General features: G+C 43.7%; 1 protein-coding gene across 1 annotated transcript in view; it reads right to left on the bottom strand.

Annotated features, from left to right (window-relative positions):
- gucy2g (guanylate cyclase 2g) overlaps positions 1-20621 on the bottom strand; it is a 91192-nt gene extending 70571 nt beyond the window's left edge. The window contains exon 1 of the mRNA XM_045701910.1: positions 20236-20621. Coding sequence (XP_045557866.1) covers positions 20236-20613 — 378 coding nt within the window. The 5' untranslated portion in view covers positions 20614-20621. The remainder of the gene's footprint in view (positions 1-20235) is intronic.
- Positions 20622-24972: the final 4351 nt, after the last annotated feature.

The raw sequence follows: 24972 nt of genomic DNA, 5'->3' as shown, positions 1-24972 counted from the left end.
AAAATCTCACAATTTCATTTTCTCAAACAATCAACTATTTTGCACCATTTTAAAGATAAGACTCTCGTTAATCTAACCACATTGTCCGATTTCAAAAAGGCTTTACGGCGAAAGCATAACATTTGATTATGTTAGGACATAAACTTCACAAGAAAATCCACACAGCCATTTTCCAAGCAAGGACATGCATCACAAAAACCAAAAGTACAGCTAAAATATTCACTAACCTTTGATGATCTTCATCAGATGGCACTCATAGGACTTCATGTTATACAATATATGTATTTTTTGCTCGATAAAGTTCAAAAACAGCATTTTACATTGGCGCGTGATGTTCAAAAAATGTATTCCCACCAAAACCGACGGTGAATGTGCACATCAATTTACAAAAATACTCATCATAAACGTTGATAGAATTTACAACAGTTATTGAAAGACTTATAGATACACTACTCCTTGACGCAACCGCTTTGTCAGATTTCAAAATAACTTTACGGAGAAAGCACATTGTTCAATATTCTGAGTACATAGCTCAGACATCGAAGCAAGCTATACAGCTACCCGCCAAGTACTGGCATCAACAAAACTCTGAATAGTATTATAAATATTCTCTTACCTTTGCTGATCTTCGTCAGAATGCACTCCGAGGACTCCTGCGTCCACAAGAAATGTTCGTTTTGTTCGAAATACTCCATATTTATGTCCAAATACCTCCGTTTTGTTTGTGCGTTCAGATCACAATCCAAAGGCATAACGCGCGAGCGCAGAACCAGAGACGAAAAGTCAAAATGTTCCATTATCGGTCGTAGAAACATGTCAGACATTGTTTACAGTCAATCCTTAGGGTATTTTTAACATAAAACGTTGATAATATTCCAACCGGACAATAGCGTATTCATTCAAGAAGAAAAATAAGGATGGGTGCGCTGTCGGGATCGCGCATCACCAAGTCCTTTGTCCATTGGCAGTCCACTCATTGACTGAGCTACTATTCTCTGCCCAGTAACAGGAGAATGATGGAAAAACTTTCTGAAGGCTGTTGACAGCCAATGGAAGCCTTAGGAAGTGCAACGTGACCCCACAGACAGTTTCGATAGGGATTCAAAAGAAGAACTACAATTCTCAGATTTCCACACTTCCTGGTTGGATTTTTCTCAGGTTTTTGCCTGCCATATGAGTTCTGTTATACTCACAGACATCATTCAAACTGTTTTAGAAACTTCAGAGTGTTTTCTATCCAAATCTACTAATACTATGCAAATATTTGACTCTGGGTCCGAGTATTAGGCAGTTTACTCTGGGCACGCTTTTCATCTGAAATCAAAAATACTGCTCCCTATACCCTAAAAAGATATGTTGAATCGGTTCGTCTTTGTTTACCTTTGACGACATCTTGATCTTCTCCAAGATCCTTCCTGAACACATACTGCACATCCGCCAAGTCCTGAGATGCCTCCTGCAGAATCAACTATATGTAAAGATATAGAAGTGTAGGTTCCACGTATCCCAGGTTTCCTTCCTGGGTCACATTATCTCTAACGAAAGCATCCAAATGGACCCCATAACGATTGAGGGGGTCGCCGACTGGCCCCGTCCCACCTCACTCAAGCAGGTCCAGTGGATACTCGGGTTTGCCAATTTTTACAGGCGTTTTATACGCAACTTTGGTGCGGTGGCAGCACCTCTCACGGTCCTAACCCGCAAGTCCCAGACCCATTTTTGCTGGACCCCCGAGGCTGACAGGGCATTCATGGAGCTCAAGGGACGTTTCACCTCTGGACCCATCCTCGTTCATCCTGATCTGACTCATCCCTTTGTGGTGGAGTTGGACGCCTCAGACACCTGGCGCAGGGGCGGTCCTTTCACAGCGCAACGAAGAGGACAAGAAACTGCACCCATCCGGCTTTTTCTCCAAGCGATTCTCACCAGCAGAACGCAACTACGATGTAGGCAACCAGGAGTTCTTGCCAGTTAAGTGGGCTCTTGAGGGGTCGAGACACTGGTTGGAGGGGGCACCTCATCCTTTTGTGATCTGGACGGACTTGGTCTCCATTCAAGAAGCCAAGAGGTTGAACGCTCGCCAGGCTAGGTGGCCTTTGTGTTTTAACAGGTTCGATTTCAGGTTCGATTTCACACTAGCCTATCACACTAGCCTAGTGGTTAGAGCGTTGGACTAGTAACCAAAAGGTTGCAAGTTCAAATCCCCGAGCTGACAAAGTACAAATCTGTCGTTCTGCCCCTGAACAGGCAGTTAACCCACTGTTCCTAGGCCGTCATTGAAAATAAGAATTTGTTAAATAAAGGTAAAATAAAATCAAATAAATATCCCCTGGGATCCAAGTATCAGAAGGCAGACGCCCTGTCCTGCCAACACTATGTCTCTATCAAGGAGAGGGAGTCTGAGCCCATCATCCCCAGCTCACGCATTGCGGCCCCTGTGATGTGGAGTATTGAGACCACGGTCCGACAAGCCCAGACCCGAGAACCTGACCCCGGCAGGGGACCCACTAACAGACTTTACATTCCGCGATCAACCCAGTCTCAAGTGCTACAATGGGGACACTCCTCTAAATGAACTGGGCATCCAGGGCAGGGGTTAATTGGACACGAGTCCCTGAGGTGGAAATTGTAGTGGCCCAACATGATGGAGGATGTGAGATCCTTTGTTGCGGCCTGTTCCATCTGTGAAAAAAAACAAGTCTTCACGTCAGCGACCGGGCCGGGTTGCTCCAACCTCTGCCCATCCCCAGCCGGCCCTGGTCTCATCTGTCTGTAGACTTTATCACAGGGTTACCTCCATCTCAAGGGCTTACCACTATCCTGGTGGTCGTCGATCGGTTCTCCAAGGCAGCCCAGTTCATCGCCTTACCCAAGTTGCCTGATCTCATGATTATCCATGTATTTCGACGACATGGACTTCCCCAGGACATTGTCTCAGATCGTGGGCCCCTGTTCGTCACACAGTATTGGAAGGCCTTCTGTTCCCTGTTGAGGGCATCGGTGAGTCTCTCCTCTGGGTTCCACCCTCAGTCAAATGGGTAAACTGAATGGGACAACCAGGAGCTGGAGAAGTTCCTCCGCTGCTTTTTCTCCACTCAGGCCAGCAACTGGAGCAAGTTCCTCATCTGGGCGGAGTATGCTCATAACACACTGCCAAACTCGTCCACTGGACTGTCGCCGTTTTAGTGTCAGTTCGGGTTTACCAATGTCATAACACATTACGGTAGTTAGATTATTAGCATATGTGTTTTAAAGTAGATTTTTTTGGTGGGAAATTCTGAGGATTCTTTGGAAAATGTAACGCCTTTAGATTGCTACAATATGCTCCACTGTATGGCAAAATAGCTGTGCGACTCACAGCTGGCCTGCCGTCATGACCAGTGGTCGTGACACTGTCAGTCACATTTGTGAATAAAGTTTGATTTGATTAAGATTTGTAACAGATACAAAGTCCTGCTCTAGGAGGCATTCAGGTTAATAAAATCCTATCTGGATATATTTGTCTGTTTCCACAAAATAGCGTGAAATTCACATAAATAAACACTGTACATAAAGGCGAGGGGTACTCAAGTAATATTTGAGAAGGTCCAGTCACACAAATTTCCTAGGTGGCAAAGGTCCGAATGGATAATGTTGTTTATTGGCATAGTAACAAACCATCACCACGCAACCCATGTGATCCTAAATTATACACCCGTTGTTGGAAGAGAGAACATTTTACTGTTTTTAATGCTCATTTCCTGCAATTCTATACTTTTTGCCATGGGGCAGAGAGAAAATGTTGCAGTTTAAAGAAAATTTCCTGCAATTCTACACATTTTGCAATGTCTTATTTGTGTTCATGTGATACCAAGGGTCGAATCCGGACTGAGTTTGCATTTTTTGTTGGTTTCTTGAATCAAATTAAATCGAACTTTATTTGTCACATGCGCTGAATACAACAAGTGTAGATCTTACCTTGAAATGCTTACTTACAAGCCCTTAACCAACAGTGTAGTTCAAGAAGAGTTAAGAAAAGATTTATCAAACAAACTAAAGTAAAAAATAATAAAAAGTAACACAATAAAATAACAATAACGAGGCTATACAAAGGGGGTACCGGTACCTAGTCAATGTGCGGGGGTACAGTTAGTCGAGGTAATTTGTACATGTAGGTAGGGGTGAAGTGTCTATGCATAGATAATAAACAGTGAGTAGCAGCAGTGTACAAAACAAATAGGGGGGGTCAATGTAAATAGTCTGGTGGCCATTTGATTAATTGTTCTGCGGTAGCAGAGAAAACAGTCTATGACTTGGGGGACTGGTGTCTGACTTTTTGGGCTTTCCTCTGACACCGCCTATTATATAGGTCCTGGATGACAGGAAGCTTGGCCCTAGTGATGTACTGGGCCATACGCACTACCCTCTGTAGCGCCTTACGGTCAGATGCCGAGCAGTTGCCATACCAGGCGGTGACGCAACCGGTCAGGATGCTCTCAATGGTGCAGCTGTAGAACTTTGAGGATTTGGGGACCCATGCCAAATCTTTTCAGTCTCCTGAGGGGGAAAAGGTGTTGTCGTGTCCTCTTCACGACTGTCTTGGTGTGTTTGGACCATTATAGTTCGTTGGTGATCTTGAAACTTGAAACGCTCGACCAACTACAGCCCCATCAATGAGAATGGGGGCGTGCTCGGTCCCCTTTTCCTGTAGTCCACAATCATCTCCTTCGTCAGCCATCCCCTATAGATGTGAGTTTCTTGGAAATTTCTCGCATGGAATAGCCTTCATTTCTCAGAACAAGAATAGACTGATGAGTTTCAAAAGAAAGTTCTTTGTTTCTAGCCATTTTTTGCCTGTAATCGAACCCACAAATGCTGATGCGCCAGATACTCAACTAGTCTAAAGAAGGCCAGCTTTATTGCTTCTTTAATCAGGACAACAGTTTTCAGCTGTGCTAACATAATTGCAAAAGGGTTTTCTAATGATCAATTATCCTTTTAAAATAATAAACTTGGATTAGCTAACACAGCGTGCCATTGGAGCACAGGAGTGATGGTTGCTGATAATGGACTTCTGTACGCCTGATATGTAGATATTCCATAACAAATCTGCCGTTTCCAGGTGCAATAGTCATTTACAAGATTAACAATGTCTACACTGTATTTCTGATCAATTTGATGTTATTTTAATGGACAAAAAAAAGAACTTTTTTTTCAAAAACAAGGACATTACTATGTGACTAAACTTTTGAATGGTAGTGTATCTCCGTTCATTTATGCAGGAACATACAAGACATTTTTGGACTCACCTTGTTGTGCTGTGCTCACTTGAACAGGAAGGTTGTGTGGCAGTCTTTCTTGGGGGCAAATTTTGTCATCAAACTTTGTCATCAAAGTCTGACATTCTCCGGATTTATGGTGCTTTCAAGACAACTGGGAACTTTAAAAAAAACTATAATCACGGCGTCAGTGATCTTCAGGTCGGAGCTCTAGAAAGAGGCCCAAGTTCCCGACTTCGAGTTCCAAGTTGGATGACCGTTCAAAATGTATTTTCCCAGTTGGATCTTGGTTTGCAGTTGTCTTGAACTCACTGAAGTCTGAGATTTCCCAGTTCCGAGTTTCCAGTTGTTTTTAACACGGCAGAAGTCATGCTGGATTGACAGCATGGCCAATGTATTCAACCTTTTCTGGCCCATGGTGTGTTGCAAGTGAATGTTTATCCTTTTCAGCTTGGAAAAGAGACCCTTAAACCCAGATTTGGTCTACACACCCTCTCCACTGAATAGTAGACTAGTGATTGCTTTACAAAGCTTTCAGTTAGCCACTGATTGCTGAATTTGCGATTTTCAACTTGTTGTGTAATGTGTCTGTCCAATGCCCTTTGAGCACCGATATATTTTAAGTTTAATTTCTCTTCATATGACAAGATTTGAAAAGGATTTGCCAGTAGATTGTCGACTTGATTTATGATGATGACTGCATGTCTAGCTTGCTAGCTAAGATTTTGAAAGTATGATGTTGATATGATCAGTCCAATCAAAGCTACAGTAGACATAACATGATTTGACATCATTTTATCCGTGGCCAAAGACCCTGAGCCTTCTTGGATGGGCACTTCGAATGTAAATCTATGGCAGCACCCAAGGGGCTTTAATTTTCTAGCTCTCCCCATAGATTTGTGGTGGTAATGTAGGGTCCTCATGAGTGACAGAACATTGAGTCAATCACGACGCAACTAGAGAACATTATCAACCCCTAAGCTCCGTATTTTCCGCTGGCTGCCCCACCACCACAGAAAGCACATAGCTAGGCTGAAACACCTGCATTTTAGAGCTGCCTTACTCAAGAAAGCAAAAAAGAGACAATGCTTGTATGCGGCATTATTAACATTTTTTTTTTTTTACATTGTTTGCAAACTGATATGTGACACGTATCTATATACAGTACAGTACCAGTTAAAAGTTTGGCCACACCTACTCATGCAAGGGTTCGTATTTATTTTGACTATTTTCGACATTGTAGAATAATAGTGAAGACATCAAAACTATGAAATAACACATATGGAATCATGAAGTATCCAAAAAAGTGTTAAACAAATCAAAATACATTTTAGATCTGTCAAAGTAGCCACCCTTTGCCTTGATGACAGTTTTGCACACTCTTGGCATTCTCTCATTCAGCTTCACCTGCAATGCTTTTCCAACAGTCTTGAAGGAGTTCCCACATATGCTGAGCACTTGTTGGCTGCGTTTCCTTCACTCTACAGTCCAACTCATCCCAAACCATCTCAATTGGGTTTAGGTCGGGTGATTGTGGAGGCCAGGTCATCTGATGCAGCACTCCATCACTCTCCTTCTTGGTCAAATAACCCTTACACAGCCTGGAGGTATGTTTTGGGTCATTGACATGTTGAAAAACAAATGATAGTCCCACTAAGCACAAACCAGATGGGATGGCGTATTGCTGCAAAATGCTGTGGTAGCCATACTGGTGTGCCTTGAATTCGAAATAAGTCACTGACAGTGTCACAGCAAAGCACCCCCACACATGTGGAGATCATCGGTTCACCTACTCTGCGTCTCACAAAAACACGGTGGTTGGAACCAGAAATCTCCAATTAGGACTCATCAGACCAAAGGACAGATTCCCACCGGTCTACTGTTGTCTCTATTTGCTTATTTGAGCTGCTCTTGCCATAATATGGACTTGGTCTTTTACCAAATACGGCTATCTTCTGTTTACTATCCCTACCTTGTCACAACACAACTGATTGGCTCAAATGCATTATGAAGGAAGGAAATTCCACCAATTAAATTTTAACAAGGCACACCTGTTAATTGAAATGCATTCCAGGTGACTACCTCATGAAGCATGAAGCTGGTTGAGAGAATGCCAAGAGTGTGCAAAGCTGTCATCAAGGCAAAAGTTGGCTACTTTGAAGAATCTCAAATATAAAATATATTTTGATTTGTTTAACACTTTTTTGGTTACTACATGATTCTACATGTGTTATTTTGGTCTGGTCCGGACCAAATCTGAACCAATCATAGTTGTCTATGTTTGGTTCAGATTTTGTCCAGTCTGGACCAGCCTTGATTTGGCCCAAACATAGACGTCTACTTTCGAACTTTCATTCAGAACCAAAAATGTGCCTGATTTCAACGTCTGGAAAATACGTACGTCTTCAGCCTCCTTGCCTCTCCACAATTTTGCAATGTGCAAACAGTGTGGTTTCTCCACAGACTCTACCCCGGCATTTATGAAGCATGTGAAGAAACACAGATATATTTGTCTGTGGGGTGTCTGACAGCCTCTGCACTTTTAAAAACTTTGCCTCTTTAAAACCCATGTGTGTCGATACCACAAGCTAGCAATAACAGCACAAAAAAGAGAAAGAATGGAGGATGTGAATCTGACATGTCAACTTGATGAGTGTACTTTCATATCTCCCAACTTTTTCAATGTTTTGCGAGCACTGAAATGGCATATCAGGGATGTGACAGAAAATACAATGTCTATTAAACAGTTATCCGAAGTCATCTGTCACATCACATTTGTGCAGAAAACATAAATACTTGGTGGATCACCCTGACTATGGGGATAGGGGTAGACCCACAGGTAGCAGTAATCCGCATCACATTGAGACCATGCCTAAGCACAGTTGTGAGGGTGCAGGTGTAGAGATAAAATACACATTTGTTGCCGTTGACAATGAGGAATATTTGAATAATCATTTCTATCTTAGAATACAAGCTAAAATGCCGTTATCGGCCACCACCATTCAAACAATAATACAGGAGTTCCAATAAATTATGACGGTATGGCATGCACTATAAAAAGTTCATGAACAACTGACAAAACGGAACACTTCAGACAATGATATCAGACAAATCATGAATGACTTATCAAAAGAGAATCAATGTTTTTATTTTTTTAATTGCAGCACTTTTTGTACGTGGTCTCCCCATTTTAGGGGACCAAAAGTATTGGGACAAAATGTGTAGTAAAGTAGTCAAAAGTGTAGTATTTGGTCCCATATTCCTAGCACCCAATGATTACATCAAGCTTGTGACTCTACAAGCTTGTTGGATGCATTTGCTGATAATTTTGTGCCCAATAGAAATTCATGGTAAATAATGTATTGTGTCATTTTGGAGTCACGTTTATTGTAAATAAAAAATAGAATATGTTTCTAAACATTTCTACATTAATGTGGATGCTAACATAATTACAGATAGTCCCGAATGATGAGTGAATAATGATGATTGAGAAAGTTAGACACACAAATATCATGGTGAAATGGAGACTGTTGAAAAGGCCATACAGAGGGTGCTGCCAAAACAGGAGGAGTCACTGCAGACTTTATTAAATTAACTAACTAAAGTTGAAGTGGAAGAGCCACAAGGCCTGTATTTGGTTAAGAGGAGAACATCAAAAACATGATCTCACCAATTCACTGTAGTTAAATGATCCATGCCTTCAAGGGAAAAGGCTTGTGATAGAAGTAAAATAAATAAGTCAGAGTAGCAAATACTGCCGTTGTACACAAATATTTGTGTGCACTACTATATGCGTGAATAGGCTGAACTCTGAACCTGATAGTCTGGGACTAAATACTATGGAACTCTGTGCCCAGGCCAGAGGGGTACAAACAGCCTGTGAAGTTGCTGTTTGTGCTCCCTCATATTTTATGACCTGTTACTATTTCCCTTATTTTCTAGATAATGGTGCTCAAGAAAGCCAGCAGCCAACTCCCTGTGTGTAATCCCCTGCTGTGTCACACCCTGACCATAGAGAGCCTTTTTATTCTCTATTTTGGTTAGGTCGGGTTGTGACTAGGGTGGGTAATCTAGGATGTTTATTTCTATGTTGGCCTGATATGGTTCCCAATCAGAGGCATCTGTTTATCGTTGTCTCTGATTGGGGATCATATTTAGGCAGCCATTTCCCCACTGTGTTTTGTGGGATCTTGTTTATGTGTAGTTGCCTGTGAGCACTTCATTTGCGTCACGTTTCGTTCGTTCTTTATTGTTTTTGTGTGTTTCATTCAATAAACATGTGGAACCCATATCACGCTGCGCTTTGGTCCAAATGTTATTACGACGATCGTGACAGAAGATCCCACCAAACCAGGACCAAGCAGCGTGCCCAGGAGGAGAAGGTATCCTGGGCTTGGGAGGAGATCAAGGAGGAGAAGATATCCTGGACATGGGAGGAAATCATGGAGGGACACAAAAGCCTTCCTTGGAAGCAGACGCAAGGAGATAAGGGAGGTCAGCGATGACGCCGGGGATCGTGGCCACAACGAAAGCCCAAAAAACAGCCCCAACATTTTTCTGGGGGGGGCGGGGGGGCACACGGGGTGGTCGGCGGAGCCGAGGAGTGAACCAAAGCCAGTCTGGGAGAAGATGGAGAAATTGGAGGAGAGTGAACAGAGGGAGTCAGAGACCATCAGGGAGTTGATGGAGAAATTGGAGGAGAGAGAAAAGAGAGAGTTGTTGTGTTGGTGTATGATGCACGACATTCGCCCTAAGGAGCGTATAATCAGTTTGATGCCACCTGAGTCAGCTCTCCATACTCGTCCTGAGGAGCGTGCTATCAGTCTGGTAAAATCTGTGCCGGCTCCACGCACCAGGTCTCCAGTATGCCTCCCCAGCCCTGTACGTCCTGTGCCAGCTCTCCGCACTCACCTTGAGGAGCGTGTCATCTGTCCGGTACCATGTGTGCCAGCTCTATGCACCAGGTCTCCAGTGCTACTCCACAACCCAGTACGTCCTGTGCCAGCTCCCCGCACTTGCCGAGCGAAGTGTGTCATCGTCCAACCCAGCTCCATGGCCGGAGCCTTCTTCTGCGCTGGTGCCCAGTCCAGGCACGGCATTCAGCCCGGCGCCATGGCCGGATCCAGGGTCTGGGCGGGGGTTACGACCTGCACTGGAGCCGCCACCGACACTAGATGCCCACCCGGACCCTCCCCTACAGAGTCAGGTTTTGCAGCCGGAGTCCGCACCTTTGGGGGGGGGGGTACTGTCACGCCCTAACCATAGAGAGCCTTTTATTCTCTATTTTGGTTTGGTCAGGTTGTGACTAGGGTGGGTAATCTAGGTTGAGAGGCAGCTGTTTTCCGTTGTCTCTGATTGGGGATAATATTTAGGCAGCCATTTCCCCACTGTGTTTTGTGGGATCTTGTTTATGTGTAGTTGCCTGTGAGCTCCTCCTTTGCTTCACGTTTCATTCTTTATTGTTTTTGTGCGTTTCATTCAATAAACATGTGGAACCCATATCACGCTGCGCTTTGGTCCGAATGTTATTACGACGATCGTGACATGCTGTCTCAGACAGCCTCAGGCACAATCTACTCCCCAAGGCCTGCTGTCTGGTTGGTGGACAGTTTCAATGTCCCATGGGACAGGATAATGATGGGTAAAGACCAGAGAAGCAAGATAGACTACACATGATTAGAGTTATTGTAAAAGGAATCCAAAAGGTTTGCTTGAACCCTACACGCAACCAATGTGCAGTAATTACCAAGGCAATCATGCAAAAGCACCCTGACAGCATTCTATACAAAACAGAAGAGGGGGAATTGGTTTTGTTTATGCAAAAAAATAAATGAGTAGAGAACAAAAACAGAACTAATACGGTTGCCCGTCTCTGAAGACAAAGGCGCACTAACACTAAAGAAAGCTAGCCCAAACCTTCAAATTGTGGCTAAACGAACAGCTACAGTATGGCTACATAAACTGGCAGCCTGAAGATCTGCCAGATGAAGAGTCGTCTGACACCATGGAAGAGAGATGGTCAATATTTTTTCAGGAGAGGCGCCCCAAAGGTGCGGACCAAAGAGTGGAGGAGCTCCTGCAGATCACGTATGCACAGTAGAGTGAACTGCGATGGCGCAGTGGTCTGAACAGCAAGTATGCACAGCAGCACAGCGCAATAAATGGAAGCCCTTCACCGAGCTTAGAAGAACTCAAAAAGCTATGGCCTTTTCTGTTCACTAAGACGTTTTTGGTTCAACACTTCAAGATCCACACAGAGATAGAGATTCATTCACAAATCGAATTACATCTAGTTTTGATTTACATTTGGTTGAGTTTTCAACTAATGTGAATTCAATGTGAAATCAACAAAACATTACACAATGTCATTGGATTTAGGTTAAAAGTTGGGTGAAAAAAAATACGAACTGCACTTACGTTGAGGCCTTACTGCAAATCCAAATCAGTTTTCCACGTTGATTCAACGTCATCACATAGATTTTTTGGGGGTTGAAATGACGTGGAAACAACAGTTTTTGCCCAGTGGGTAGGTACTATCTTGGCAATGATGGCATACTCCCAAGAGAATGAAGGACAACTATTTATTCTGTTTGATGTAAGTCGTTTTCTTTATTCATGTAGTGATAACATTGAGATACAGAAAGATTCAATATTTTAAGTCTTGTTGATATGAAATTTGTATGATCACAGAAAGGTACATTTAACAAGCTACTGTTTTATGTTTGTGTTTTGTAGATCACCAGCAGAGGCAGAAGCAGTACACAAGTACACAAAGGATAATCATGCGGGTAAGTTTGTCATTTTATTCATTTATATTATATATATTTATTCAGCTTGGCATATCAAGTTCCTATTAGAGTGGTGATATTAACATGTGTAATTAAAAGATAACTGTAGAATGACAGTAAATGCATGTTTTTCAGGCGATTCCATTTTGACTGCCAAAAATGGTTGTTGAAGGGACAATTTCCATTAACCCAACAGTCCTCCCTTCAGACTGTACTGCATCGCTGTCAATCTTTGCATCCTACTTTGTGTTCAACATAGTCTCCATCACCTTGGAATTCATACAAAGGTAAGTGTATGCATTATGGATATTTACAGATTTGTACTACGGTGTGCAAGTGATGCGTTCCTACGTCATAGTTTCATGTTCATGTCCCTGGTCTTTTGAATGGGCTTGACGATTACATCATCAAATTCAAGAAATCGCAATCACATAAGATATTTAAAAAAATCGTATTCATGTTTGTGGGTAATTTATTTCTGCCAGATGCCCTTCATTAAGTTTTGGCGCTGAAGACCATTGCTCTACATTTTTGCCCAACAAGGCTACTGCCTTGTCTCTCATTTGCATAGCGTATAAGATGTAAGATGTTCCTTTACATGACCAGTTCACCAGCGACAAATTGAAAAAAAAATATTCAGCAAATCCTGATGTGATTCACTTCTTTGCAAATTCCTTGTCAGGATCAACCCTGACAAGTTATAGAAGAGAGGTAGAAACTGCAAGCTAGTGCAGCGGAAGAGTTCTGCCATCAACCAGAAGTGCTCCGATTGATGCAAAAGATTGTGGGATTTGTCTGGACAAATGAATAAATACAGGTAAGGCTTCATCTCTTTTTCTCTCTTACCCTGCCTTTCCCCCTCTCCCACTGCTTCCTCTCTCTGTGCACCCCCTCTATCTCCCTCTCTCTCTCCTATGATTGTGCCCCCCTCGCTCTCCCCTATCTTTCTTCCTTCCACTCTGTCTCAATTTTTCTCCCTCTCTCGCTCTTTCTCTCTAATTTGATTGATGGCTAATTGTATACTATACTTTTATTTTCAGGTTTCAGTGACCAGACCTACTTTTTTCCAGTGTTGTAAAGTACTTACAGTGCCTTCGGAAAGTATTCAGACCCCTTTGACTTTTTCCACATTTTGTTAGGTTACAGCCTGATTCAAAAATTTTATGAATGATTTTTTTTCCTCGTCAATCAACACACATTATCCCATAATGACAATGCAAAAACTGGTTTTTATAAATGTTTGCAAATTTACTACAAATAAAAAACGGAAATATCACATTTACATAAGTATTTAAACCCTTTACTCAGTACTTTGTTGAAGCACCGTTGGCAGCGATTACAGCCTTGAGTTTTCTTGGCTATGACGCTACAAGCTTGGCACACCGGTATTTGGGGAGTTTCTCCCATTCTTCTCTGCAGATCCTCTCAAGCTCTATCAGGTTGGATGGGGATTGTCGCATCACAGCTGTTTTCAGGTTTCTCCAGAGATGTTCGATCGGGTTCAAGTCCGGGCTCTGGCTGGGCCACTCAAAGACATTCAGAGACTTGTCCCGAAGCCACTCCTGCGTGGTCTTGGCTGTGTGCTTAGGGTCATTGTCCTGTTGGAGGTGAACCTTCGCCCCAGTCTGAGGTCCTGAGCACTTTGGAGCAGGTTTTTATCAAGGAACTATCTATACTTTGATCCCTTTATCTTTTCCTCGATCCTGGAGGTCACTGTGTTCTTGGGACCTTCAATGCTGCAGAACATTTTTGGTACCCTTCCCCAGATCTGTGCCTACGACACAATCCTGTCTTGGAGCTCCAGGGACAATACCTTCAACCTCATGGCTTGGTTTTTGCTCTGACATGCACTGTCAACTGTGGGACCTTATATAGACAGGTGTGTGCCTTTCCAAATCATGTCCAATCAATTTATTTTACCACAGGTGGACTCCAATGAAGTTGTAAAAACATCTCAAGTGTAAGGAGTGCGTACTAGCGGCAGAGAAGTCAGACGCAGGAGAACAAAACTGACAAACAAAAGTACTCATTACATTTTTAATGCTTAGCAGGACAGGAAAATGTTCCAATTCACGCACTTATCAAGAGAACATCCCTGGTCATCCCTACTGCCTCTGATCTGACGGACTCACTAAATAGACAAGCTTTGTTTGTAAATTATATCTATGTGTTGGATGGCGCCATCTGGTTTGTTTAATGTAAGGAATATGAAATTATTTGTACTTTTCCATTTACTTTTGATACTTAAGTATATATAAAAACAAATACTTTTAGACTTTTACTCAAGTAGCATTTTACTGTGTGACTCACTTTTACTTGAGTCATTTTCTATTAAGGTATCTTTACTTTTACTCAAGTATGACAATTGGGTCCTTTTCCAACTCTGCTTTTTAATACAAATGGGGCTCTTTCAGTTCTGTTGTTGGTGAGCATAATCCTCAACTTTGTTCCTATAATCTTCTTCTAGTCTCTCTCCCTGTGTCTCTCACTCACTCACTCACTCACTCACTCACTCACACGCACTTCTCTCATACACATCTCCTGTCTCTCTCGCTTTCTTCCTTTTTCTCCCTCTCTCTCTAATTTGATTGATGGCTAATTGTATACTTTACTTTTTTAAGGTTTCAGTTACCAGACCCCCTTTTTCTTCAAAGGAGGCTCTTTCAGTTCTAAGATTTCTATTCTGAATTTCAATGTCTTTCTCTCTCCCTCTGTCTCTCTCTCTCTCACACACACTCACATGCACACACACATCTCTCTTTCTCTCTTTCTTCCTTTCATTTCCTCTCTGTCTAATTTGATTAAGGCTAATAGTATAATTTACTTTTATTTTCACATTTTCTAAAGTGAGGACTCTTTCTGTTCTGTTGTTGGTGAGTACAAACCTCAACCTTGTTCATATAATCTGTTCTAAGATTGCTATTGTGAATGTCAATGTCCTTCTTGCTCTGTCTCTCTCACTCACACAAAGTTGCAAAGCTACCGGTAATTTACCAAAGTTACCGAAATCGTCAGTACTTTTGGTAATTACCAGAAAATCTATGGCAATCTATCGTAACTTTAGTAATTTATACTTGAATATGTTTTAAATGTATTCATATGTAGCATTAATTTATTTCATCCGTGTCATATTGTCTATGAGTTTCTAGTAGATAGACTATATGGTTCAAGAGAAAATACTTCTACTCAACAATGGCATTATTTTCAATTAACTCTGCAACTCTTCTATTGACTGTGTTCACAACTGCCACCAGTTTGACGCCAAAAACATTTGACATCAAATACATATTGTCACACCCTGATCTTTGTGCTGTCTCCACCCCCCTCCAGATGTCGCCCATCTTCCCCATTATCCCCCAGTGTATTTATTCCTGTGTTCTCTGTTTTTCTGTTGCCAGTTCGTTTTGTTTGTCAAGCCTACCAGCGTTTTTCCCCTTGCACTTGACTATTTCTAGTTCCTGTTTTCTAGTTTTCCTGGTTTTGGCCATTCTGCCTGCCCTGAGCCTGCCTGCCATTCTGTACCTTGTCACATCACACTGGATTACCGACCTCTGCCTGCCCTTGACCTGTCATTTTGCCTGCCCCCTGTTCTAGTAATAAACGTTTGTTACTTCGATACTGTCTGTATCTGGGTCTTCCCTAAAACGTGATAGGATGAACTTGCCATGACTGACCCAGCAGACTCGGACCAGCTGCTTAACGCCATCTCCTCCCAAGGAGCCACCATTGGAAGGCACGAGGAGTTGCTTCGTGGTATTATGGAAGGGTTCCAGACCTTGACCGTACGCCATGACCGAGCGTTGAACAGCAATTCCGTGGTTGTCTGTTAGGCAGCCTACCACGACGGTGACCTCCCAACCCCTCAGTAACCCGGCTGTTAGCAGCACCGCCTCCCCGGCCACCCTACATAACCTCCCCCGGAGCGCTTCACTTCCCTCATCATTGAGCGGTTGCCCTCCTCCTTCCCCTCGGACCGCTCTAAGATAGCGTACCTCATCACGCTAATGTCCGGGAGGGCTCTCGCCAGGGCAACAGCAGTATGGGAACAACAGTCGGCCGTATGCCTCAGTCTGGAGGAGTTTGTGGCGGAGATAAAGAAAGTTTTTGATGCGCCATTGTCCGGAAGAGAGGCTGCCCGGAAGTTACTCTAGCTTCGGCAAGACTCGCGTAGTGTGGCAGTCTATGCCGTGGATTTCCGCATGTTGGCAACTGAGAGTGCCTAGAACCCGGAAGCGCTATTTAACATGTTCCTGCACAGAGTTTTGGAGAAAGTAAAGGACGCAGCCCAGGAACTACAGACAGAACTCAACTTGCTCATCGTCTTGACCATTCAGATTGATGGGCGACTACAGGAACGAAGGAAGGAGAGGAGATTTCCCGACCAAAGGATTCCACCTCGCCTCCGAGGCATCCCGGAAGTCCCAGACGGCTCTGTTGCCGAGAGAACCCAAGGCTACCCAGTTCCCCCGAGAGTCTCTGAAGTCTGCCGATTCACCTCTTCCCGAGCCAATGCAACTAGGCAGAGCTTGGCTGTCTCCAGCCGAACGGCTATACAGGCTTCACAGTTGCCTGTATTGCAGGACTACTGGTCATTTCATCTCCACCTGTCCACTAAAAGACTAGGCTCACCAGTAGGAGCGAGTACTCTGGTGGGCCATACGGAGAACTTTTCCTCTACCTTACACCCCTTTTCATGTAATTTTGCTGTAGGGGAAAAAATCAAAATCTCTCTGGGTACTCATCAACTCTGGGGCAGATGAGAGCTATATGGACGCTACCCTGGTGTCCGAGCTGGGCATCCCCACTTGGCCCCTCTCCATTCCCATGGATGTTAGAGCACTGGACAGGCGCTCTACAGGCCGGGTCACCCACAATACCACCCCCATCAACCTTTGTGTCTCAGAGAAACACAGACGATCCAATTCCTGCTCATTAAGTCTCCTCAGGTTCCCGAGGTATGGGGATTCTCTTGGCTCCAGTGACACAATCCCATCACAGACTGGACTGCTGGTGCCATCATGGGATAGAGCCCGCTCTGCCACTCTCATTGCCTGAAGTCAGCGCAGCCTGCACCGGTACGTCGGAAGTTGGAAGTTGCTCAGGACCTCTCTGCTATTCCAGTGGAGTACCAGGACCTCTGGGAGGTGTTCTGTAAGGCCCGAGCCACTTCGCTTCTGCCGCACCGACCCTATGACTGCGGGATTGACCTTCTCCCAGGCACCACTCCGCCCCGGGGACAACTGTACTCTCTGTCAGGTCCGGAGACCAAGGCTATGGAGACCTACATTGAGGACTCCCTAGTTACATCCCTGTGCTTTCTTCGCCTCAACACCTGAGCTTCTCGTGGTGAAGATGGAGTTGGAGGAGTGGAGGCACTGGCTGGAGGGGGCAGAACATCTGTTCATTGTGTGGACCAACCACAAGAACCTGGAATATCTCTGCCCCGCCAAGCATCCGGCAAGCTAGGTGGGCCCTGGACTTTGTGCGACAACACTTTTGGTGACCTGCCATGTTCCCTGACGTCTCCGCGTCCGTCGCCGCCTGCAGGATCTGTGCGCAGAACAAGACTCCTCGGCAACCTCTGCCTGTCCCTCACCCTCCCTGGTCTCAAATATCCCTATGATCCCTTATTGATGTCACTTGATCCACTTCAATCAGTGAAGGGGAGGAGACAGGCTAAATAAGGATTTTTAAGCCATATTTAAGCCAACATAAATTGTGTTTGTGTACCATTCAAAGGGTGAATGGGCTAGACAAAAAATGTAAGTGCCTTCGAACTGGGTATAGTAGTATGTGCTAGGCGTAACGGTTCGTGTCAAGAACTGCAACGCTGCTGGGTTATTCACACTCAACAATTTCCCGTGTGTATCAAGATTGGTCCACCACCCAAAGGACAGTCAACTTGACACATCTGTGGAAAGCATTGGAGTCTACGTGGGCCAGCATCCCTGTGGAAGGCTTGCAATACCTTGTAGAGTCCATGCCCCGGCAAATTGAGGCTGTTCTGAGAGCAAAATGGATGTTCCTAATGTTTGGTGTTCCTAATATAGTGTTCCTAATGTTTGGTATACTCAGTGTATTTTACCTGTGATAAGACCACACGGAGGGCTAGAGATGATTACAGACACCTGTGATAATCTAAAGTACCCAAAGGGCCACTAGATGTCTTGTTATAGATTACATAAAATCCTTGAAAGACACCAAATTTTGGGTAGTTTGCTGGAAATGTTTCTAGTAATATACCATTTCTCTGCAAACGTACGCGCAGGCGCACACACACACACACTCACACCTCTCGCTCATACACACTCTTGTTTCTCTCTCTTTCTGTATTTTGATTGATGGGTATCATTCACTTTTATTTTCAGGTATCAGTGTCCAGACCCCTGTTCAGGGCTCCAGACTAACTTTTCCCCTGGGTACACTTTACATTTTCAGTAAAAAAAAAAAAGACTAATCGTTTTTCACAGTGCTACTGAGATGGTATGCTTCAAGAAATAAGTTTCATCCAACATGTCCAAGCATGATCAAGATATTTTGATGTGCTACCTAAACCAGTGATTGTCATGAATTTGGGTTGATAATGAGGCTGTGTTATATTTTACTCTCAAAATATTTATTTTGTTCAGTAGAGATTCATTTGCATACATATTTTGTGTACAAATATCACATAGGCTAAAATGTGTCTTTCCCGCGATTGCATTTTGAAATGTTGTGCATTTTTCTATCCCTCTCCCTCTCCTTCTCTCCCTCTCGGAGGGCTCAGTGAGAAACAGGCACAGGGCAGGGCAGACACTTTCATGCAGGAATCAGGATATTAATGCACTTTAGGCTACTGTTTGACCAGACTAAATGATCGCACTCTGGAGCCCTTCTTTGTACAGAGAATAATAAATGCATCTTTTGAAAAAGGATTGGGACTCTTGTCTTCTGTGATTGACTCAATGTATCTTTTCCTCAAAGTAATTGATCTGTTACTGTAAATAGACTACAGTCGCAGCAGTGGTAACGTACAATAGATGACAGTAACTGTGTTAGTACCGTACAAGAGATAACAGTAACTGTTTGTACCATATAATATATTACAGTAACTGTTTTAGTATGTACAATAGAGAACAGTAACAGTGTTAGTACCATACAATAGATTACTGTGGGAGTATTTGGTAGTAAAAAGACTACGGTATTATTAGTTGTACCGTAAATTAATAACAGTAACAGTATTGGATACTGTAAAATAGTGTACGGTAATATACTGCATATTTTTGGACGATAACATACAGGTATCTGGCTGCCTATAAGTTGCTGTAAAAACAACAGTTGAACAGTTTATGTGCAAGGAATGACGACAGGTGCCAGTTTTGCATTTCCTCTCTTCCTAAATGGGATGCAACTAAAACAAACGCTCCTGTTATGATTTCCATTTTGTAATTTCTTCAGTAACATAGATTATTTCTCTGTCATTACAGCATCCTCTCTAGCCACTTTGAACAACATATTACATTGACACTGCCGGAGAATGAGCACAGCAGCAACGTTTAGTTTGTTGATGTATGACTATTTCTGAAAGGTGGGGTGAAAACGCACATTTACTATAGTGGTAATCATTATCTTAAATTAATTCCACGATTTCCCCCCCCCCAAAAAAAAGAAAAGTAGCCGACATTTCAAGTTTAAACCACCTCTCACACCATCGATTGTGTAGATTCGTTGAATCGCCTCAACCTTAAATGAATGCGGGAAGAAAGCACCAAATCCGATCTAAGAGATGTGGTGCTTATCCTTTCCATTCATTTAGGGTAGCTGGATATACACAACACACACAATGACCTAGGATGTGGACTTATCTCAAAATAAAACCATAATTGAGGTCTGAACATTTTAGACAAACTTTGATTTAAATGTCCCTTTAAACAGTGTTTTTGTTGTTGTTTTATTTGGCCAGCATAATGATCTATCTTATCATATATCTGCATGTAAAAGTATTCACTTATTATATCTATGGTCCGCTACACAGAAATATTATATAATAGTACATTGTAAATTAATCTTAAATAACAAAGTGTTACCAATGCACACGTAAGCTCTAACTATGAATTCAAAATCATAAAATACTAAAATATTATTTTAAAAAATGTACATTGAAATTAAATAACATTTATTAAACTGAACTGAATTGATTTGAATTGTACCTCCGCCTCCTCGGGACAAGCCGGACCAAAGAGCGCCGACACATTTTCTTTCCACACCTGCTGAATGAAGGCTCTTATGGAAACCTTGGCATCGCACTCCGAGTCCACGTAAACAAAATCCAGGCTGTAGTTCCCCAGAAATGATGGGTTGCTATTGACCTTTTCCACAGCAATCTGTATTGCGGAGCCTAACCGGCGGGCACTGAAGGGATAGGACACGTTCCAGGGAGCCTGGAAGCCAATAAGTAGCCGGTAAGAGTTGGTCCCATTCATGCCATTGCAGAGAACTGGGGTAGCAGCTATGAGCAGCAGCAGCAGAGGAAAATACAGGGAGCTATGGCTCAGGCTGCAGAGAGGTAAAGGCAACAGGGTGTGCATTCTCCCTGTCATCCTCCTAGTCCTTCTAGGACAAGCAGAGTATGCTCTCTTGTGTATGGTGAGAGGTTTAAATACCCCTGACGCTCCCCTGACATTGCTCCTCTACCTTCACAGGGGGAATTATGATCAAACCCTCTCAGAGTACCTGTAAAGAGGGAGTGGTTAGCACTCAATGTACACGTTTTGACCTGTTGTTTATATCCTAATGAGCAGCCAAAAAATGTAATTTTTATTTCATATAAATGAAACATCTCAGTGTGCAAAATGCTTCTAGCCTAGCCATAATTGTTTTCTCCCCCATTTCCTTTCCTTCCTGACCTTTCAATGAATGATGGAAAACTGAGGTTGCACAGTAGGTTACATTTTTTATATTTTTCTCCCATTGTTGGTTACACACAAAACAACATTGCAGTCATGTCAGGTTGTACTACAATATGTATCCCTATAATACCTGTGTGACGCTTGTCAAAATGAGTAGACAAAGGTGCAGCGTGGTACGTGTTCATATTTCTATTTTTATTGGCTCCGCGCCATGGATCATCACTGGAGGCTTTGTGCCATGGATCATGACTGGAGGCTCCCGGCCATGGATTATCACTGGAGGCTTTGTGCCATGGATCATCCCTACAGGCTGCTTGCCATGGATTATCACTGGAGGCTCCGGGCCATGGATTATCACTGGCAGCTTCATGCCATGGATCATCACTACAGGCTCCGGGCGATGGATCATCACTGGAGGCTTTGTGCCATGGATCATCACTGGAGGCTTCGAACCATGGATCATCACTGGAGGCTTCTTACGTGGAGCTGGAACCGGTCTCACCGGTCTGGGGAGACGCACTGGAGACCGGGTGCGCAGAGCTGGCACAGGGTATACTGGGCCGTGGAGGCGCACTCGAGGTCTGGAGCTTAGGGCTGACACAACCCATCCTGGCTGGATGATTACTTTAGCCCGGCAAGGGTGGAGCGCTGGCACAGGACAAACTGGGCTGTGCAGGCGCACTGGCGACACAGTACGTAGAACTGGCGTAGGATATACTGGGCCGTGGAGGCGCACTGGAGGTCTGGAGCGTATGGCTGGCACAACCCATCCTGGCTGGATTCCCCCCGTAGCCCGGCAAGCGCGGGGAGTTGGAACAGGCCACACTGGTTTGTGCTGGCGAACTGGGGGTACCGTGCGTAGAGCTGGGCCGAAAAGACGCACTGGAGACCAGGAACGCTGAGCCGGCACAATCCTTCCTGGCTGAATGCCAGCTTTAGCACGGCAACTGCGGGGAGCTTGAACAGAGCACACCGGGCTGTGGCTGCGCACTGCATAACACGTTGCCTGGCCAGTCCTACTCTCCCCACGGTAAGCACGGGGAGTTGGCTCAGGTCTCCACCCTGACAATCTCCCCGTGTACCCCCCCAAAAAACATTTTTGGGGCTGCCTCTTGTGCTTGCCTCGTTGCCATGCTAGTTCCTCTTCTCGTCGCCGCCCTGCTCTCGCCAGCCTGGATCTCCTCCCACGTCCAGAATCCCTTTCCGTCCAGGATGTCTTCCCAGGTCCATTTCTCCCGACCACGCTGCTTGGTCCGTTGGTGGTGGAATCTTCTGTGACGCTCGTCAAAATGAGTAGACCAAGGTGCAGCGTGGTATGTGTTCATATTTCTATTTTTATTAAACTCAGAACACGAACTCAAAACAACAAACAAAGAAAAAACGAACGTAACGTTCTGCAGGCTTACTGAGCTGTACAAAAACAAGATCCCACAACTGAAGGTGGAAAAAATGGCTGCCTAAGTATGATTCCTAATCAGAGACAACGATAGACAGCTGCCTCTGATTAGTAACCATACTCGGCTCAACACAAAGAAATAGAAAACATAGAATGGAACATAGAAATATAACACATAGAATGCCCACCCCATGTCACACCCTGACCTAAACAAACAGAGAAAAACGACTCTCTCAGGTCAGGGCGTGACAACCTGGTAGTTACATAGGTATGTATCGTGTAAACCTGTATAGGGTGAAATTACAGTAAGTCCACATTGCTACATACATAGTAACTGTTACAACTGTATGCAGCATGCAACATTCCAATGACTTAATAATGTAGTTATAGACATTAATAAGCTGTTTAGAGCCTATGTTGTGCATTATAACGCATTATGGAAAGCAGATAAGGGTTTAGAAATGCTTTTATTATGCATTATGGGGAGGGTATTCATAGGAATTGTTGTTACCAAACTTTTTAAATAACAAACTGCTTTCCTATTCACATTGATTGCCTATACTCACACTCCACTCTGAGACGCTTTATGAGTACAGGCCCTGGTAATATACACTGAACAAAAATATAAACGCAACATGCAACAATTTCAAAGATTTTACTGAGTTACAAAAAGTTCTCCTACTGTATGTGGACAGCCAAAGAACCCTTTTAGGTTCTAAATAGCACCTTTTTTTCTAAGAGTGTAAGCCGTAGCCTATGGATTTCACATGACTGGGAATACAGATATGCATCTGTTGGTCACAGATACTGTAACCTTATAAAAAAGGTAGGGGCGTGGATCAGAAAACCAGTCAGTATCTGGTGTGACCTCCATTTGCCTCATGCAGCGCAACACATCTCCTTTGCATAGAGTTGATCAGGCTGTTAATTGTGGCCGGTGGAATGTTGTCCCACTCCTCTTCAATGGCTGTGCGAAGTTTCTGGATATTGGCAGGAACTGAAACACGCTGTCGTAGACGTTGATCAATAGCATCCCAAACACACTCAATGGGTGACATGTCTGGTGAGTGTGCAGGCCATGGAATAACTCTGACATTTTCAGCTTCCAGGAATTGTGTACAGATCCGTGCAACATGGGGCCATGCAATATCATGCTGAAAATGAGGTGATGGCGGCGGATGAAGGGCACAACAATGGGCCTCAGGATCTTGTCACAGTATCTTTGTGAATTCAAATTGCCATCGATAAAATGCAATTGTGTTTGTTGTCCATAGCTTATGCCTGCCCATACCATCGCCATCATGGGGCACTCTTGTTCACAACGTTGACATCAGCAAACCGCTCGCCCACACAATGTCTGCCATCTACAGTTGAAACCGGGATTCATCCGTGAAGAGCACACTTCTCCAGCATGCCAGTGGCCATCGAAGGTGAGCATTTGCGCACTGAAGTTGATTACGACACTGAACTGCAGTCAGGTCAAGACCTTGCTGAGGACGATGAGCACACAAATGAGCTTCTCTGACTTTGGTTGGTCTAAGAAGAAGCTGGATGTGGACGTCCTGGGCTCGCGTGGTTACACATGGTCTGCAGTTGTGAGGCCGGTTGGATGTACGGCCAAATTCTCTAAAACGACTTTGGAGGCAGCTTATGGTAGAGAAATTAACATACAATTATCTGGCAGCAGCTCTGGTGGACATTCCTCCAGTCAGCATACCAATTGCACGCTCCCTCAAAACTTGAAACAGTTTTAGTAGATACACATACATAGATACACATACACACCTATACTGTACATACAGTACCTGTCAAAAGTTTGGACACACCTATTCATTCAAGGGTTTGTCTTTATTTTTACTATTTTCATGTGCCATAATAACAAACTTTTATGCCATCTGTAAATATGAATAAAGTTGTTAATTTATGAGCCTAGTTGGTTTAGCCAAAGAAAAAGTCAGGAACCTTCCTGCTAGCCATGATTGACTGAGATAATGAGTGGGCTGGACATGCCGAGAGATGAGTTTCAGATTGGTCTGCAGTGTAGCATCTTGTGTCTATAAAATGAGCTGCTCGTTATTCATACATAATCCTTTCTACTGCAGTTTTTTTTTTAAAGACATAACGTTAGCCATGAAGAACTGCAAATATGTTGCTACTGCTCTCAATAACATTGCTGCCCTGAATTTATCAGGCGCTATTGACAAATTTTAGTGGGAAAAAGTTTCTGGTGGACGAACGTGCCATTCTGACTCTCTCTGACTCTGAAAAATGAATCAGACGATGAGAAAATCCCTGATTGAGGTAAAAACATTTTCATTGAAGAAGACATTGTAGAGTCTTCTGAGGATAGTGATGGGGAAGAAACAGTGATCAACGTGTATGAACTGTGTGTAACGTTAGTGATGTTTTCTCAGAATGCCATTTCGCATTGCTAGTTATAGCCTAATGATAGCTAGCTAACTAGCTAACATTGAACCTATTTCGTTAACTTTAACTAGCTATGACAATCAGTTTGTATTGCTAGTACTCTATGGTTAATCCGTCCGGTGTGAAAAACCGTCTTCTCCCGGGAGGAGGCTGCCAACGGTACCTGCCAATATCCTTTTGTCAGGTCGAGGGTGCTGATGTACCGGGCCTTTCCC

The sequence above is a fragment of the Salmo salar genome, chromosome ssa19, assembly GCF_905237065.1.
Source record: "Salmo salar chromosome ssa19, Ssal_v3.1, whole genome shotgun sequence".
Taxonomy (NCBI): Eukaryota; Metazoa; Chordata; class Actinopteri; order Salmoniformes; family Salmonidae; genus Salmo; species Salmo salar.
This window is presented reverse-complemented; position numbering and strand designations above follow the sequence as displayed.